General features: G+C 37.7%; 1 protein-coding gene across 10 annotated transcripts in view; it reads left to right on the top strand.

Moving 5' to 3' along the window:
• Positions 1-18,136, top strand: part of SORBS2 (sorbin and SH3 domain containing 2) — a 203,712-nt gene that overhangs the window by 126,945 nt on the left and 58,631 nt on the right. For 6 of the 10 annotated variants that reach the window (XM_068531974.1, XM_068531980.1, XM_068531978.1 and 3 more), the window contains exons 7-10: positions 8,288-8,426; positions 11,852-12,024; positions 17,166-17,232; positions 17,940-17,984. In XM_068531974.1, coding sequence (XP_068388075.1) covers positions 8,288-8,426; positions 11,852-12,024; positions 17,166-17,232; positions 17,940-17,984 — 424 coding nt within the window. Of the gene's footprint in view, positions 1-8,287; positions 8,427-11,851; positions 12,025-12,705; positions 12,822-17,165; positions 17,233-17,939; positions 17,985-18,136 lie in introns of those variants that run through there. The other 4 variants (XM_068531975.1, XM_068531976.1, XM_068531983.1 and 1 more) reach the window with 2 other exon arrangements.

Here is an 18,136-nt window from a genome sequence, read left to right as displayed (position 1 = left end):
GTTCTATTAGGATGGCCAACTAATATCTCATGACTTCTTTTTTATGGGTTTGTTATGAGATCAATTGATCAGGTCTATGGCAAATCCTCCCCCTGACGTACGTGTGTGTGTGTGTGTGTGTGTGTGTTTGAATGACTGAACAGTAGAGAATATTTGGGATTCCAGTATGAATTTAGAAATCACCTAGGAGCCCCTCTATAACACCTCCAAATAGAAGAGCAGCCTGCCTCTTCTTGAATACACGTAGGTATGGAGAGCTCAGTTAGTGTAGGAACAGCTAGTCAGGGCTTGGGCAATTCTCAGATCTAAGTATTAGAAAGTATTTCTCATATTGAGGCACTCTACCTTCCTTAACTTCTGTACTTCATCAACAGGAAGCAAAAGAGATGAAGTTGTCTCCCTTTTCATATTACTCTTCTCTCTACCCTGCTGTTTGCTTTGGGCAAAGCATTCCTATGCCTTCCAAGCCTTTTAATTTTTTAAAAATGGCTCTCATTTATTGAGAGCTATTACAACACACAAAATGCTGGACTAGCACTTTACATACATTTTCTCACTTAATCTTCACAGGCTTTAGGAGTTGGGTTTTATTAATGTCTGCATTTTTACACATGAGGAAACTGAGGCCAAGGGAAGGTAGACAACTTGCCACGTCTGTCCGACTCTAGACCCACAGCTCAACCAGTAGGTTCAAGTGCCTCTAGTTTCTAATGCAATCTGACACTTGAACCCCATGTTCTGGCAATGTTCTTAAGATGTGACACCTTCTCAGAGTCAAAATCATATTGCTGGTCTGAGTAGCACAGTGGAAATATTCACCCCCGACCCAGACAACACGCTCCATCAATGTGCCCAAATCTGTGTGACCATCTTAGATCACTTGTCACCCAGTTTGTGGGTAGGGACGATAAGGCTAAGACCTCTGGTAAAAAGGGTTTTTATTCTGAGGCTACAGGGCAGTTTTGTATCACGAAATGCAGGCAGTAACGCCAGGTCTTAGGGGGCCTGGGGAACGACCAGTTAGCTACTCTCTTTGCCCATCTTAGATGCCACCCAGTTCCTGCCCCGCCTCCCTGCAAGTCGGCCACATTCTCTTAGCTTCTGCCCTCTTATGTCTCCAAGTTGCCTGTGGATTTCCATGACATTCCCTGGCTCTGATTATGTGTGAACTTGCATCTGGGACTGTGGGGTACACGATTACCTGACTGGGGCATTCAGTATCATTTAACTCAAATTCCCTGGAAAGAGGCAGTGCCTCGTTGGGCCAGTTTAGTTCAGTTATTCCCCCTCCTGAACAACAAACTGGGCTCGCCTGGTACAAACACGGCAGCCAGGGACTTCCTCCTCATCCCCTCAGGAGGGCTGTGAGAGAGGAGGTGGATTATCACAGAAGGAGATGGGGTGGTATGTAAAAGTGAACTTTTTTTTTTCAGAGAAAGTCTTAAATTGTTTCTTTTAAAGTTACCATGGAAATTGTAAATCTTAACAGTGATATGGATAATTATAGAATAAAACCCATTTTAAGTAGCCCATCACAAGGCTTCAGCAATTTTCATTATTTTGTCATTTCTTTTCAACTGTCAACTTCAATTATCCTGGTAGTAGTTTAAAGCCAATATAAGGTACGATATCCTTAGGTCTGTAGAAATTTTAGTACCTCTGTCTAATGGGTGAAGAGAAAAAAATAATGAAAATACCATTATGACACCTAATAAGATACAAATAATTTCTTAATATAAAGATTGATTTTTGTATAACTCTCTCCTAGATATTTTTTTCAAGTAAATTACTATCAGCTCTATTGAAAAGTAGAGAACAAAACCTGTCACATCCTTTCACTTGATATTTAAGACATATGTCATACGTTCCTTGAGAAATGAGGCCTAGAAGTTCAACCACTGAAGACATTCAAGAGGGAAGTGTTAAGATCCCAGACTACAGTGCCATGTCAAGCCAATTAGAGCCTGAGACAGAAAGAAAAATATTTCCCCCATATACGTATGTTTTTATGTATGTATGTCATTTTTTTCTAGGACATTTCAGCAGTTTAAAAAATACTGAAAAGTTGAAAAGTAAGTGTATCAAAACTGAACATTATTTTAAGTTTAAATATTTTATTTTGACCAAAACAGAATTTATTACAATTTTAACTTCATCTTAAATTAGTTAAAAATTGTTTAAGATCGTCGTTGGCCAAGGGAAATTTGTCAGGCATGGCTAGCGTCTCAACTGAAAATGAGATCGGGAAAAAACAGATTTTGAAAATATTATTATTTTATTATAATATTATTGCTTCCATTAAAAATCCAGGATACAAATTTTTCCTTTTTCCTCAGTCTTCAATATGACCTGGCATGGCACTGTTCATTATTTAAATTTTTGATATTTTGTTCAGTTTGGATTTTTTTTGTATTGACTTCGATTTTTTTTCATAAGATTGCATTAAAATAGTGTTTATCTCCATGACTGAGTTTTTGTCACTCCGTTAAATTGTGCACCCAAGATAAGTGCCTTGCTCACCTCACCCTCAGCCTGGCCCTGCCAGACTCTGCTCCCTTTCTCTGTACCCCAAGCTCCACTCCAAGCCCATATCCAACTATTCCCCTTCCACCTCCAGATTCTACATTTACTGAGCCAAAAAAACATACGGCCTAAGGGTTTATGACTATAGATATCCTTTGGTTGCCACTGAGTTAATTTTTAATTTGGCTGCCTTGGGGCAACATGCCCTTTCCCTTCTACCACTTTCTATCATTCCCTCTTCTTTTTTTTTTAACATCTTTATTGGAGTATAATTGCTTTACAATGGTGTGTTAGTTTCTGCTTTAAAACAAAGTGAATTAGCTATACATATACACATATCCCCATATCTCCTCCCTCTTGGGTCTCCCTCCCACCCTTCCTATCCCACCCCTCTAGGTGGTCACAAAGCACCGAGCTGATCTCCCTGTGCTATGTGGTTGCTTCCCACTAGCTATCTATTTTACATTTAGTAGTGTATATATGTCCATGCCACTCTCTCACTTCGTCCCAGCTTACCCTTCCCCCTCCTTGTACCAGGACAGGAATGAAGATGCAGGCGTAGAGAATGGACCATCATTCCCTCTTATCTAACCCCTAGCCTGATTTGCACATTCTGGATACATTCCTGGCCCAGGGTCAGCACCTGAGTTTGCAATGCCCGCATATGAGTATAAAAGTATCACATTTAAAATGTGTGTCTTTAAACAACAACAACAAAAGCTCACTAGATAAGAATAGAATAGAAAAATCTGCCTTTTTATCCAGGGTTGGAGTTTCTTAACCTGTTAGATTAAAGATGTGCTTTCAAGTATCCATGAACCCCTAAAGTTGATACAAATTTTATGCATACATGAATTTGTGCATTTTTCCTAAGAGAAGGATCAATAGCTCTCAGATTTTTAACGTATCTGTGGCCAAGAGACCTTTTTATATAATGGATTTTTTTTAACTCTCCAATTAAAATTCTGAGGACAAAAATTAATTATAACTTTTTATGAGATCAACAGTCTGCATGACATCAACTGTTAGGAAGATGATGGCTGGCCAAGAATCACTTAAATCTTTACTAGGCAAGATTTTTAACTTTATACAGTTCTCTTTAATACATTCCCCATCATTGTATTAATATCCTATAATACTCTGGCTATCTATGTTACAACTGGCCCCATACTGAACACTCAAAAACACCTTTATTTTGGAGGTGGGGGTGAGGAGTAAGAAAAAAAATCTTCTTCAGAGTTTCATTCACTCATGTTGAGTGAATTCACTTATAATCATATTTGCCCTGTGTGGTCAGCTATCATGAAGGTTAAAATGGATAGCTATGACATCTTTAATGGGCCATCCACTCTCTTCCTTTTACAGACCACCCCTCCGCCATGTTTAGCTTTGGAGGTATTAAACCTTTTCTTTCTCCTTCAGTTTCTTTCTCCTTTACCTAAGATTTTAAGCCAACAGTAGTTCTAACCAGCTAGGGTATACTCTAACATCATCAGTGGCTGTTTTTGTTTGTTTTTTTTTTCATTTCATTTTCACACAAAGGTACCACTATTTGCACTGCTAGGATATTTTAAAGTTCAATTCCTTTAGTATTTTATAGTGAAATTAAAATAGAGATTCAATGAGTGGAAAGGAAACAAAATTCCCTTTCCATTTAGTTGTTTTTAATTTGATCAGTCTCTAGATCTGAAAAACATGAGGCAAACTGATTTATATTTGGGGGACATTTTCCAACAAGGAGGCAGTAGGGAGAAATCTGCTATAAGATTTTTCTGGTGAAGGGAAAACTAATTCTGCCAACCAATAAATGACTTGATATTAATTTGTTGTCACAAGTACAAAAACCAAAACTTTGGAGAAAAAAAAAATTCCATTATGCCAACACTCTTAAGCCCTCACCCAAAACTAAAGCTGTGTGAAAACTGGTCTTATTTCCAAAAAACATTTACTGGATTCCTTTTCTGCATGTTTTCATGCTTTTCCTCTACTGTGTGGTTGGCACCTAATTCTTCTGAATATATTTCCTTAGAATGCTTGCAAATAAAACCGATGCTTTGCCTTCTCTGCCACATTGCAAAAAGAGATGTTTTTATTAATTGGATCATTTATATCTCTTCTCATTATTTTTTCCTCAAACTCAGCTCGGAAACCAGAACTTAACTGCCAATGTGCTGGAGGTAAATGCTTCACAAACACACAGACAAACCCCACCAGCAGCCTCTTCTTCATGCCCTCCTTCTGTGGTACCTTTTAACCCAACCACTTTTCCACCAGATGGTGGCTCCAGCCCAGCATCACTTACCTGCTACCACCTGCTGATTTGGGGCCCTCACACCTGCAAAGACCCCCAAGGTTTTTGCATTGTTTTTATAAACCCCTTCTTCCTGCTCCTGCCTGCCTTATCCACAGCAACACCACAGGCTCTCTCACTACAGCCCTCCCAGGGCGAGCACTCCCCCTGCTCCTCCAGGGAGTACTCCTCAGCCACCCCAGATGAGCTGCAGATAGCTGACTCTGACAAACTGACTGTTCTGAAACACCTTCCCCAACCGCGGGTCAGCAGTCTGCCAGGACAGACGGCATCACTTTAACCACGCCTGCTATCATGCATGTAATCATTCTTCTTTCCTATGCTCCATCATTTTTTAAACAGATCTCCAAAGACCAAAAGGACCAATTTCTTGTCTGCCATCTGATTTTGCAGCTGAGCATTTTTATTTGCATAGATGTTGATTCCATCTAAACCGATTCTGTGCAATCTGTTACGGAAATACATTACATTCATCCTCAAAAACCTATTTTGGGCTCAAAAGGTCAATTATATTCTCTTCATTCATTTTAGAGTCACTTATGTTTACACTGTGTTGCTCTAGCTAATGAGTTGTACAGTGATTTGCCTTAATAAGAAGCTTTCTCAGAAATTTAGATAGGTATACATATAATATGATGATGATTAGTAGAGAAAGTCTAAAATTTTAATCCAGTATTAAATTACTTCAGAGATTCATATGAATGTGCCCTGTGTGAACAGTTCACATCTCCTTATTTGTCACATACATGATTACTCACTGTATGATGTTAATTCTTCTTGCTCTCCTTTCATTAACAGCTACATCTTTTGGACCCATCTATCCAGCAGGAGTGACTGATGTAAATAACCTTAATCTACATTGCAGAAACTTAGCCCTATGATTTTGTTGGAATTATTTTCCCAAGACACTCCAGTATAGAAATTTATGAATATTTATTGTTTTATATATCAATAATTTGTCTTCCATTTAGAGCAATATATAAATATTTCCCATACGTATTTATTTCATCTAAATATATCTACTTGACAAGCAGTCCCTAATAAATGATTTATAAATGCCTAAAGTGTTTCAAAATTTTATGGCGCAGATTTTCTATTGCATATAGAGTAGAGATAATAGCTTCAATTTGAAAGGCACATAACTTTAGGCAAAATAAAGGGAATTTTTTTCTAAAATTGATTTCATAATGAAGTTCTAAATATGCATTGTCACAGAGAAAATTTTAGCCGTGCTACATAATTTTTATGTTGCATCAAGGTCATAAATCTGTGAATTTCATGCCTGGAGAAATATTATAAACTATATGTTTTTCAAGACATTGCAATTACAGAAGACAAAAGATACTTTTTAGTATCTTTACTAAATACTTAATAATACTTTAGATGGGCTTCAGTATTCATTCAACAGCTGGGTATAAAACTTTCCCCTGAAATGTTGCATTCAGAAACTAGCTACAGAAGGAACCTCCTTTTCCACGGCTAATACCTCCCCTGCCACTAGTACCTGGAGCGCAACAGGCATGAGCCTCTCCATGTTCTACTATGCTTTCAATAGTTCTTTACTTTTAAAACTCTAAGGAATGCCTTTACCTAAAAATACAAAGCAGTGATAGGGTATTAATTTATGTACTAGCCTATTTAATTTACTGTTTCTAAGACTCTTCAGGAGCCTGAGAGGCATACATATAGCTTTGTGGAGCCGACTGTAACTGAACTTAGTTTCAAGTAACAGTTTAAATTGCACATACCTTCTCCATGAGATGGTTTTCCTAATAATTATTTCACTATAACAATAAAGTATTTTCTAAAATTCTAATAGTATTATTTCATTAGTAAAATCCTAATTGATTTAACATGCTGAAAGACTAAATCTATTTGCAGCTTTTATTTTGTTTAACCCATAACCAATGTTATTGAAACCATCAAAATAGGAGGCAGGGCAACTTTCCTAAGTTTAGTTACATAGTAACATGATAGTTTTTAATAAGAAGAATTCTCCTGCCCTTAACATTAATTATAACAATAATATTTAAATTATATTTACAAAGATCAACCAAACTGGATTTGGGCAAGGAGGCAAAAATAGTCTCGAATAATTCATCAAAGATATATAAGCACTCTGAAGCATTTGGGTAGATCAGTGCATCACGCTTATCTGAATGGCCAGTGCTCTAAGGTAGATGACCCTCAAGATAGGGTTGCTAATAATGATTTCTGTAACAGCTCAGAACAGTAGTTCATCATTAAGCACAATCATTGTAATGATATGCTTACTGACTTTAGGACAGATGTGGTATGGCTATAAAGTAATGAAACTAGAGTAATTCTACATTACTTGAAAACATCTGCTTTAAAGTGAAAAATCATGGAAATGTGCAATTAATTTACCTATGTTTCAGGCCTATACTACAGAAGTTTAATTTGTTTTAAAATAAGCAGATAAAGGTCACAAATTATGGTTCTTTATCATGTGCATATATGTGTTTTGTGTGTATGCAGCTGTAAGGTATTTTAACTAACTGCTCTTACTAATGTTTTATCTTATTTGCATGCATTATGCAATCTCCACAATGCTCAGTGCTGTGTTGTGGACAGATAGGCATGCTTAATAGTGAGCTCAACCTCTCTAACTGAGCTGATTCAATTCAATTAGAATATGTATCTATTGAATATCTACTATCCTATTAGCACCAGGTTGCATGTTATACAGAAAAATATGTTTAAAAAGCATATATACGACCATCTTCAACAAGAATCTTGAAATACCACTGGGGATATGAAAATACTCAAATATAAAGCAATCAAAACAATAAATTATTAAAAAACCAAAAAGAGGCCTATAACATGCTAAATGAAACATGAGTAGGAAGAAGCGGGGGTTTAACACCTCTTTCTGATGCTTTGCCAGGTATTTGATTCTTCCAGAATAGATTGCTTCGTGACATATATAAATCCAAACAATTGTCCTCCTTATGTTAGTCACCTTGCCCTGGAAACCTTGATTCGCTACAGGATAGTATATCCCTGATTAAGTCTGAGAACCGATCACTTTCCTCTTGTCAAAGAATGTTCTTTTACAATCCTACACGCAGAGCAGTGTGATTTAAGTCACGACATTAGAGCAGATTCACCCTCCACGTTTATTTTATACTGGCTCCTCTGATATCTTTGGACATCACTGTTGGCAGAGCAATGTGCCCACTGGTCAGCTGCTTCCATTCTCCTAATCACCTCCTGTGCCCTCTGACATATAAAGAGAGTGATTTTCAGAGTAAACGAAGATAGAGAAGACACTGAAAACAAAATGTCCCATGCCCTTCTCGACATCAGTTAGTAAATAAATACTTGACGGCTGATTACTGTTATGTGAATGGAAGCCATTATTGCCATCTAAAGGAGCGACGTTTACAGGGGACCGTGTGCTTTAACAGGATGTCTTTGCACTTTTCTCAGAGCCAGATAACAGTGAATGGAAACTCTGGAGGCACTGTGAGTCCACTGAGTTACTACCAAAGGCCGTTTTCCCCTTCTGCCTACTCGCTACCAGGCTCACTCAATTCAAGCATTATCATGCAGCATGGCCGGTCACTTGGTAAGTCATCTGATAGTCATGATTTTCATGACAATTTCAATATAACAGGTACAAAGTAAATGAGAAAAATATAAAGCATCCAAGTAATTTTTGGAAAAGGAAGCAGAAACATTCAATACTCCACTATTTAATGAGCCTCTCCTAGGGGAGGAATTAAAGGCAGAGGATTTAACACTGGAGAAAATAGGGACCCGGCTATTCCAAGATGATGACTGCATCTATATCGGAGTCTGGAGAAGGCTATTAGATATTTGGGGTGATGGGGCAGAAAGAAAAAGATGGCCAGTTGGGGAGAGGAGTGTGCACATATACCAGGAGAACATTCATGTAGTGAATTTCCGTGGGTGGCAAGTACCCTCCATGTTCGAGGCAGCCCCTTCTTTTGTGGAAAAGCTTTCATTGTAGAAAATTCTTTTGATATATATAAAGAAGAACTATTTAACAGTTAAAACAGTTTAACAAGGGGATAGGCTGCCTCCCAAAGTAGTAAACTACTATTCAAACTGAGACCAGAAGACCACCAGTCAGGGATGTGAGTTCCTTTAAATAATGATGCAGAATTTTATAGAAAGGTAGTTCTTAATCCTTTGGGAATTAAGAACTAAATGAAAGACAGAGCTCTCCTCCCCCCCCAAAAAAATGAACATTAGGACATTCATATAAATTTTTAAACATATGATTTCATGGGGCTCATGAACTCTTTAAAGCTTCCTGGAAAAGAAGCTGTGCTATATAATGTTAGAAACATTATTATGCAGCAAAATATATTAGGACAATTTAGAAAATAATGTAATAAATGTTTCTTAGTTTTTAAAAATGTAAAAAAAAAAACCAAACAAACATTGAAAAACAGACCAAATCGAACCATCATCTGAATTCAAGCTGAGAAAGGTTCCATGTTGAGCAACTAGAAGGACTGCAGGGCAGCAAGAAACAGGGAAAATGGCGGAGGACCACGTGACCACAACATACCTCTCAAAAGCAGGAGACCGATCCTCTGGCCACCACCAACCAGCAGAGAGAAAGAAAGTAGAACACAGGGCTTTAACTCCCATGTCCTCGTTGACAGCAGACAGTGCCTTCTCTTCCCCGACACTGTGTATTGAAAGAAGATGAGGCTGTTAGTTTACCCAGGAACACCCAGCCTATGGATTGTGGAACTCAACTTCTATGCCCAGCAAAACCTCTCTAACTATAAGACTTACATGTAGCCACGAGCCTCAAAGAGAAGTCTAAATATACTTGCACCTTCTCTAAGGCTGCTCCTGGGATCATCTGTGAACCTTATAATGATGTCCTTTTACAGTATAAGAGAGTAGAATGTCTTTGTGCCAAAATACTGCCCTTATATAATCACTCCCTGGTGTAGTTTTATAATAGGAGTCCGTTATATCTAGATTCTTTATGGAGCTATGCATGATCACACATCTATAGTAAAACTCTACAAATTATCCTAGCCATAATATTTTTCCAAATAACTATTATCAAAGTTGGATTCTGTCCCCTTTGCCTGTCTTAATGAACACAGTTTTGTCCCTCCCACCCCAACAAACAAAATATATAAATACTTAAGTATGGACAGGCTTTTATATTAGAACATTTCAATGGGTGGATTTTACATATAAACTATACTACAGAGAAAGAAATTCTGTAGATAAATACTGAACAAATTCCAATTGGCCAGTGCTGAGATAGGTCCTGAGGAGGATATACAAATCTATTCTGCCCTAGAGGAACTTTATAAAGTTGAGGACAAAGCTGCAAAAATGAGAGTTAGTGGACCATATAAGAGCATAATAAAATAAAAGGCTAACTTGTAAGCTATAAGTTCATAGAATCTTATGACCCACATATGAAGAGAGTTAACACTGTTTGTTTAGGCTAGGACTTTGCAAATACTCAGTGCTCAAAGTGTTTGATAGAAATACTAGCATCATGGTTGCCCACTCAAATCCTTTCTGTAATTAAATGGAAAATCAGAGTCAAATATCACTTTGCGTCTTAATTCAGAGTTGCTTGGAAAAGATACTACTTTTACATACAATGGCACGTAAAGCAGTTTTATTCCTAGCCGTATTCATTCTTCATCAGAAATGGATTGAAAATGCTTTTCTGTTGCAAACTAAAACACAGTCATAGTAACAGCAGTTACAAATATTATAACAGATATTAGTTTACAAAGGTCTTATCTCTACTTATCCTTATAATGATGAGTTAAATTTTTAAAAAATCTTATGAAATTTTGTATAAATTTGCTACAAAAACACAGTCATATCTTTTTAGATGTCTATATCTATATTTATATCTATACCTATACATAATCAATGACTGCTACCCTGACATAAGGACTTTTCCATATGCACATAAAAAGAGACCTGACTAACAGATCTGACAAACCATGGCCAAGAGTCATTCTTGGTCAGCAAAATTTTGAAATTTATTGTAGAAAAACAGGAGGTCATATTATCAATTGTACTAAATAAATGATAATGTAGATTTTCATAAATACCTGTAAACTCTAAGTGGAATATATAGTACACCTATGTCCTCTCTGTTTCTTATGAAAGTATACCAAAAATTTAACGAAGATGGCATGAAGAGCATGATAAATCTCAGTCACAATGTATGCTTAGGGCAATTTTCACATCCAAGGGGTGAGAAGTCATGGTTTTTGCTACTTTAAAGTAAAAGTGAAGCTACTTTACTTTAGTGGCCATCGTGGAGTCTTAAATAAACGTTAATACTAATAGCTTACGATCATTTCTCTACCCATAAGCTTTCACATCCAAGTATATGTTTGGATGTGAAGATTTCCTTATGTGATTTTTGTTTTCACTTTATTTTTATAAAATCAGTGTCATAGACTCAATAGTCATATTTTTCATCCTAAAAGTACACTTTCGTACTTTAAAATAATGGTAGTCAGCAGTTTCACCAAAATAATAGCAATGTAAATGATGACCTGAAGGAAATTACTAAACTTGTCTCAGCTTCTGTCCCCTCGTTTATAAAATGGACCCCTCACCCAAGATTACTAGAAGGATAAAATGAAGTAATGCATGTACAATGCTTTTTTAACACAGTGGCTGCCACGTGGCCGCATGGTCTTTCAACAAATATTATTCTTCCCCTTCCCCTCATCACTGAATAATGAGGATCTTGTTGTTAGAGGTCTATTCAATATATACCTACACGTTAACAATGAGTGGCTCAAATCTAAGGTCAATGAGTTAAAAGATATAGTGATGGAAATACCCTTTATATTTATTTATAAATATATTATAATATAGTATTATATATTTACATATAACTATGTAATTATACATAATTACATGTAATTAAATATATTATATTACGGTAGGCATGAGGCTCCATTAATTTGACTCCTCGTGCATCAAGTATATTTTGCCAAATTTTCTCCACAGATTCCTCAGAGACATACCCCCAGCATGCACAGTCTCTGGACGGCAGCATGGGCAGCTCGATACCGCTGTACAGATCCTCAGAGGAGGAGAAGAGAGTGACAGTCATCAAAGCACCGCACTACCCGGGGATCGGGCCGGTGGATGAATCCGGAATCCCCACGGCAATTAGAACGGTAGGAAATGCCAGCGCGCCTTGCTCCGGGGCTGTGCACAGGCTCCACAAAGGATGGATTGTCAATGGCTTTGTGCATTCCTATGCTCTTATATAATGAGGATTGCCCTCCGTGCCATCTGAGTTCTCATGAATATTATGCTGTGTGTGGCAGAGAAAGGGAACTGTCGATTGAAGATAATGACCCAATCTGTTTTTCCATTTCAATTAAAAATCACGAAAAAAAAAATCACGAAAATTGTGATTCTGTTAAACGATAAAAAGTAGGCTTTGTTTGGTTTTACCTTTTCCACGGAGTGTTGGGGCAATAGAGAGAGAAAAGGGAAGGAAGAAGAAAATGTGAATTCTTTGGCTGCACTGAATTCCCATGTGCATTGCGAATAAACCAGTGATTTGTTTCTTGAGATGGATGTGTGTTACCACCAGGAGACTGGGAGCTGTGAATTGGGTGCTGGGCAGCGAGATGATTGGAGGGAAGGGAGTTCATGTCATGGAAAGGAAAAACTGTCTGAGGAAAATACACACCACGTTTTAGTGTCCCTCGTCAGCTGTGCCTGCTGTGAGCTCTCCGGGGCGATAAGTGAAAGTGCTTGGGTTTTTTTTTTTAAGTCTTTAAACTCTGCCAGAACATTGCTTGGTGTGTCAGGGCAGCCCCTTCTGGCAAAGCTCAGCAGCAGCAGAGGCTGAGCTTGGGCAGGCAGCTGCTTGCTGATCCAGGCCACTTGGAGAGGAGCTCTGTACTGGCCTGCGTGAAGGAATACTGGGGGCGCCAGGATGAGAGCGGCAGCACCTCTGCAGGTGAAACTGGGGGGTGGTGAGAGAATAGAGCGCCGACTGCATACACTCGGTCTCCAACACCCACGTACACGGCTGGGCTGGTGCCGAGAGCTACTGGCCTGGAAGGCAAACCTGGGGGGCCAAAGACAAGGGTGGAGAGAGGAAAAGAACCGGCAAGAGATCAGAAAAAGAGATCAGGGACGATTGGAATCGCTCAGAAAGAACGAAAGACAAAGACTGGGGGTCTCTTGTCTTCTTGGATTTGCATTCATCATATGGGGATCCTGTGTTCGGAGAGGAGAGTTGAAAATTGATTATTCCAAGCATCTATATTAGAATTGGAAGCCAGAAAGTAAATCTGTAGAGCAGTTGCTGGGGCTTTAGACTCATTAGATTCTGGGGATGTTGCATGTGACTAATTATAAAGTCCTAAAAATCTCTGTTGGAACCAATGATTGTCATATTTAAGTGACAGGAAAAGTTCAGGGATTGTGACTAACATTCTTAATCTTATGGTGACTGCATGTTTCCGGTGGTGGCACTTTGTTGTTTGTTTCTCTTTTAAGATTTCTGACTCAAAATGGTTTAATTTGAATTTTTTTTCCTAATAATGTAGGGATACAGTGTCAGACAGGTACAGTGTCTCTGGTTTTGTTTAACTGACCCTTGACAAATTAGGAGATCCCTGATTCTGTGTAGTTATAGATTGTCTGAGTTTATCTGAGACCTCTAGGTGTGTTTTTAAGTCAATATATGATAGACACAAATGGACATGCAAAGCTGGAACTGTCTTTATTCGTAAGATATAATTTTCTTAAATAGCAAGACCTTGCTTTTTACGTTTTAAAAGGAAAAAACTGAGATGTTATAGATGGTTAGTGAAAAAGCAAGAAATATTAAAAATTTATATATTTTTAATCTACTGCCAAATCAAAAGCATGTTTAGATATGCATAAACAAATGCAGATACTAGACATTCAATGCAAGTTCCCCCTCTATAAAATAGAAAATAAAAACATAAGCAACTCAGAAGTTCCTTATAAGGAACCAGCATTTTTATGTACAGCTGTGCTCTTATGTAGACTGTTCAAAGTTTACAGAGAAGGTACAGGTGTGAAGAGTCATTCACATTTCTTATCTGTCAGCCCCACAGAGCACATCCCCAAGTATAGCTGTGTTTATAAATGTGGAGTCTCGCCATGTCTGAGCCACAGCAGGCCAAGAATCTCCAAGGCTGTTTTTCTTTCTCATCCGCATAGAAAGTAATAATTATCAGACTTACATTGCTTCACAGGGACTTTCTGCTCAGTGTACACACCAAAGGCAGTACTGTCCCAGTGTATCATCTCAGAGTCTCATTTTAGACAACCAGCATAGACCAAGGAAACAGAATTTCAAAAAGTAACATGGAAACTCTAGAAAGCCAAGAATTAACCAAATGTTATCTGAAGAAAGGGAAGCAGCTCCCCAGACTGCCCTCTCTCATGCGACCTGGGACGTCTAATGTTAGCCTTTTACTGCCATCCTTAAAAACAACAACAACAAAACCCGCTAGGGTTCAGATCCCACGAGACTGTGTAATTAAGGCGAGTAGTTAAGTGAAATGTAAGATTCTTTCCTTCAAGTTCAAATATAACAACATTTGAGTCTTTTCCAATCTGGAAAGGGGCGAAAATAGAATAGAATAATGTATACTGGTGTACATTCTTATTGCTTGGAAGTATTAAACAGTAATGAAAGGAACCAAGATTTGAATCTAGGTTGATCTGACATTAATCTCAGCTTTCCACTGCAGCCTACTGTTTATATTATGTCAAAAGCGGGGTGGATAAGGAGCTTCTGCTTTTAAGGAACTTAGTTTAGCACAGCAAATGTTGCCAACATTTTATTATCACGTTAAAGAAATTTTGAAACAATATCTGTATTTTGTGACTTGCTCTAGGACACCAGATTGTTTACTATAGTCAGTATTTTAGTAACTTAGACTAGTAAATACCAAATTTTTATTTCTCTAATTCTAAGCCGATGATCAGAATACAATTCGAGTCCAAAATATTCCCTAGTTAATTTTAAAATAATGTCTTGAACACTATACTCACTAACAAGTTATTATGGATAATGATAATTATCACCAAAAATGTAGAAAATATGTGTCTTTTCCCTTTTTGGAAATCTCTGCACGACAAATCAATGTAGAGTTCTGATGTTTTGTAAACTACAGGAGTGTAAAATTTCAGGTATATTCAGCCAAGTTATAGAAAACAACCAAATAGTGATTTACTAGTAGCTACTGTCCATGCAAAATCATTGTGAAGAACAAATACACAAGTAAGCTTCCTGAAATTTGAGTAGACTTCCGTTTACCTAATCTCAATGTTTGCCGTAACAACCTACATGGTGGCATTTATAAAAGGGACTTTAAATGCTTAGAGGACTTCTTTTAGAAAGGGACATAGAGTTTTAGTATTCCCATTTACCAGTCTCACACTCCTCTTTGCCAACCAACTTGGGCATTTCCTGGCATCTCTGTGCTCACCGTATAAAGCTAGCAGATGGCACAACAGAGATCCCGCCGGATATGTGCCCTCCAGCAAGTGAAGGAAAAACTCCTGTCTGTCAGGATGCATTGCCATATACAGCGATATAACTCACTTATTCAGCTTCCTCGTTGCCATTGGTTGTGTCCAGGTATGGCTGGGAAACATTTTTACACAAAGTTATGTCTTATTTTTTATTGCTAAAGACTGCAAAGGAATTAAAGCTTAATGAAAAAGAAATCCATCTTTTATGAAAATAAATGTCCCTTAAAGATACATGTTCATCTACTTTGTTTAACCCAGCAAATAACAGCTAGACTCTTGCTTTATCACTGCCTCTCCCACCAGCTCCCACCATTTGAGTATAAAGTCCACCAGTGATCCACTCAATATTTCCATTGTAGAAAGAGCCTAGAATGAGTGAAGAAGTGATTCCCAACAAAGTCAATTAGCCCTTGATGTTACTCTGTATTTGTGGTGATTACCAGAATCGTATATTCTTAGAGATCAAAATAAGTCTAGATATAGCACAAAACCCTCAATTTCCAGATGGAAAACACGATGACCACACTGGAAAGAAAAATCAGGATATAAAATCTACACCAAAGCTCAGTCTAACAAATACAACAATATTTTTGTGGCCTTCCTAACAGAATATTTTCTTTGAAGAGAACTGCCTCGAAAAATCTGTATATTTAGTCACTATATACAGAATGGTCAAGTTTCTTACCAGAATAACCCTGGAAGAGTTAAAATGAAGACACTCCAAGCAAAATCTTGAATTATGATTATAAAGGCATATGTCCACTTTCACAGGTATACGATTAGGTAGACTTCCATCCAATAACCTGGATTCATTCATTGTTTTATTCTGTAAATATCTGAGGTTCCCTACTGTTATGATTTATTGAGCATTTCTTATATTCTAGGCATTGTTCTAGGTCTTTTTGTATACACTGTCTCTTTCAATTTCCATAACAATTCTACGATGTGGATATAATTATTTCACCTTAGAGAAGAGAAAAACTGAGGCCCTAAAAGGTTACCTCACTTGCCCAAATTCTTATTGCTTGGAAGTATTAAACAGTAATGAAAGGAACCAAGATTTGAATCTAGGTTGATCTGACATTAATCTCAGCTTTCCACTGCAGCCTACTGTTTATATTATGTCAAAAGCGGGGTGGATAAGGAGCTTCTGCTTTTAAGGAACTTACAGTTTAGCACAGCAAATGTTGCCAACATTTTATTATCACGTTAAAGAAATTTTGAAACAATATCTATATTTTGTGACTTCCTCTAGGACACTAGATTGTTTACTATAGTCAGTATTTTAGTAACTTAGACTAGTAAATACCAAATTTTTATTTCTCTAATTCTAAGCCGATGATCAGAATACAATTCGAGTCCAAAATATTCCCTAGTTAATTTTTAAAATAATGTCTTGAACAGTATACGAACAAGTTATTATGGATAATGATAATATCCATAATATCCAAAAGGAGCGAAGCAAACAATTACAACAGTATAACTTTTATTCAGTTAATTTTATATAAATAAGCTTGCACAAATATCAACTATCTAGGGCTGGGCACAGCTGTGACCTGGAAGAAATAGAACCGTAGCGTATAACATTCCAACTCAGCCTCCACCCAAACAAAGGGTAATATATTTACAAATTGCATGTATCCCTGGATAAATTACTGATATGTCATCATGACATAGTAAAGAGTCAGAACAGAAATCTGCTATTTAAAAAGATAAAATATACAAAGAGGAACAATGTTTATTTAGAACCAGTTTTGTAACTGTTGGACATTTTCTTCTACAGACAGTTGACAGGCCAAAGGACTGGTACAAGACCATGTTTAAGCAAATCCACATGGTGCACAAGCCAGGTATGTAGTTCTGTTTTCTGGTCAGGTCCTTGTGGGCTGAAGGATGCATACTCTTTCGTGTAGTTTCGGTTCACACAAACTGTCAAGATCCCAGCAAACTTCATGGCCCTCCCTTCTTTTCAGCACTCCTCCTTATTCTTAGATCACCCCTCAACTCCCAGACACCTGCGCTCCTGCTTCACCCCTGAGCTGCCAGGAAGCCTCTTAGAAGGTGACCCTTGGAGTAGTGCCAGGGGCTCTGGCTTTATGCCTTCATCCTTCCCCATCCACAGTATAAACTGGCCTGGCGTATTATCTGCTTAAACGGACGCATGTATCTCTGTCCACGTGTATCTGCCCCATATCAAGACAGTGACTGTAGCTGGGTCTCACTGAGTTGACAAGGGATCTTTAAAGCACTTACTAAAGGAAATTCATGATCCAGAACAGGCGGAAAGGAGGAAGAGGGACTGATATCTGTATGCTGTGAAGTGGGCAGCAGAGCAAACCTTTACAGCCCAGAGAAGTCAATTTGCAAAGGCCCAGCAAAAAAAAAAAAACAGAAAAAAAAAAACCCCCATAATATTTGAAAATTTAAAAATGGTTTTATGAACTAGGCAAAATGTGTTGGTTTTCTAACAAATCTGTTGTTTCTCTGAAGTTCTGCTATCTTGTTAGGATGTGGTGACCAATCTGTATTACCATAATATTTATGTTTCATTTTCTAGATGATGACACAGACATGTATAATACTCCTTATACATATAATGCAGGTAGGATGGGTTTCCTTGCTTGGCATGAATACACTGTGTCCTCCCATGCTTGGAAGAACTTCCCAGTCACCTTTTTTTTACCACTCTGAGTGCACGATTTCAGTTTCTACAATTAGGAAGATGCTTTTTTTCTTTTCTCAGCATGTATAACG

Source organism: Eschrichtius robustus, chromosome 21 (assembly GCF_028021215.1).
Source record: "Eschrichtius robustus isolate mEscRob2 chromosome 21, mEscRob2.pri, whole genome shotgun sequence".
Taxonomy (NCBI): Eukaryota; Metazoa; Chordata; class Mammalia; order Artiodactyla; family Eschrichtiidae; genus Eschrichtius; species Eschrichtius robustus.
This window is presented reverse-complemented; position numbering and strand designations above follow the sequence as displayed.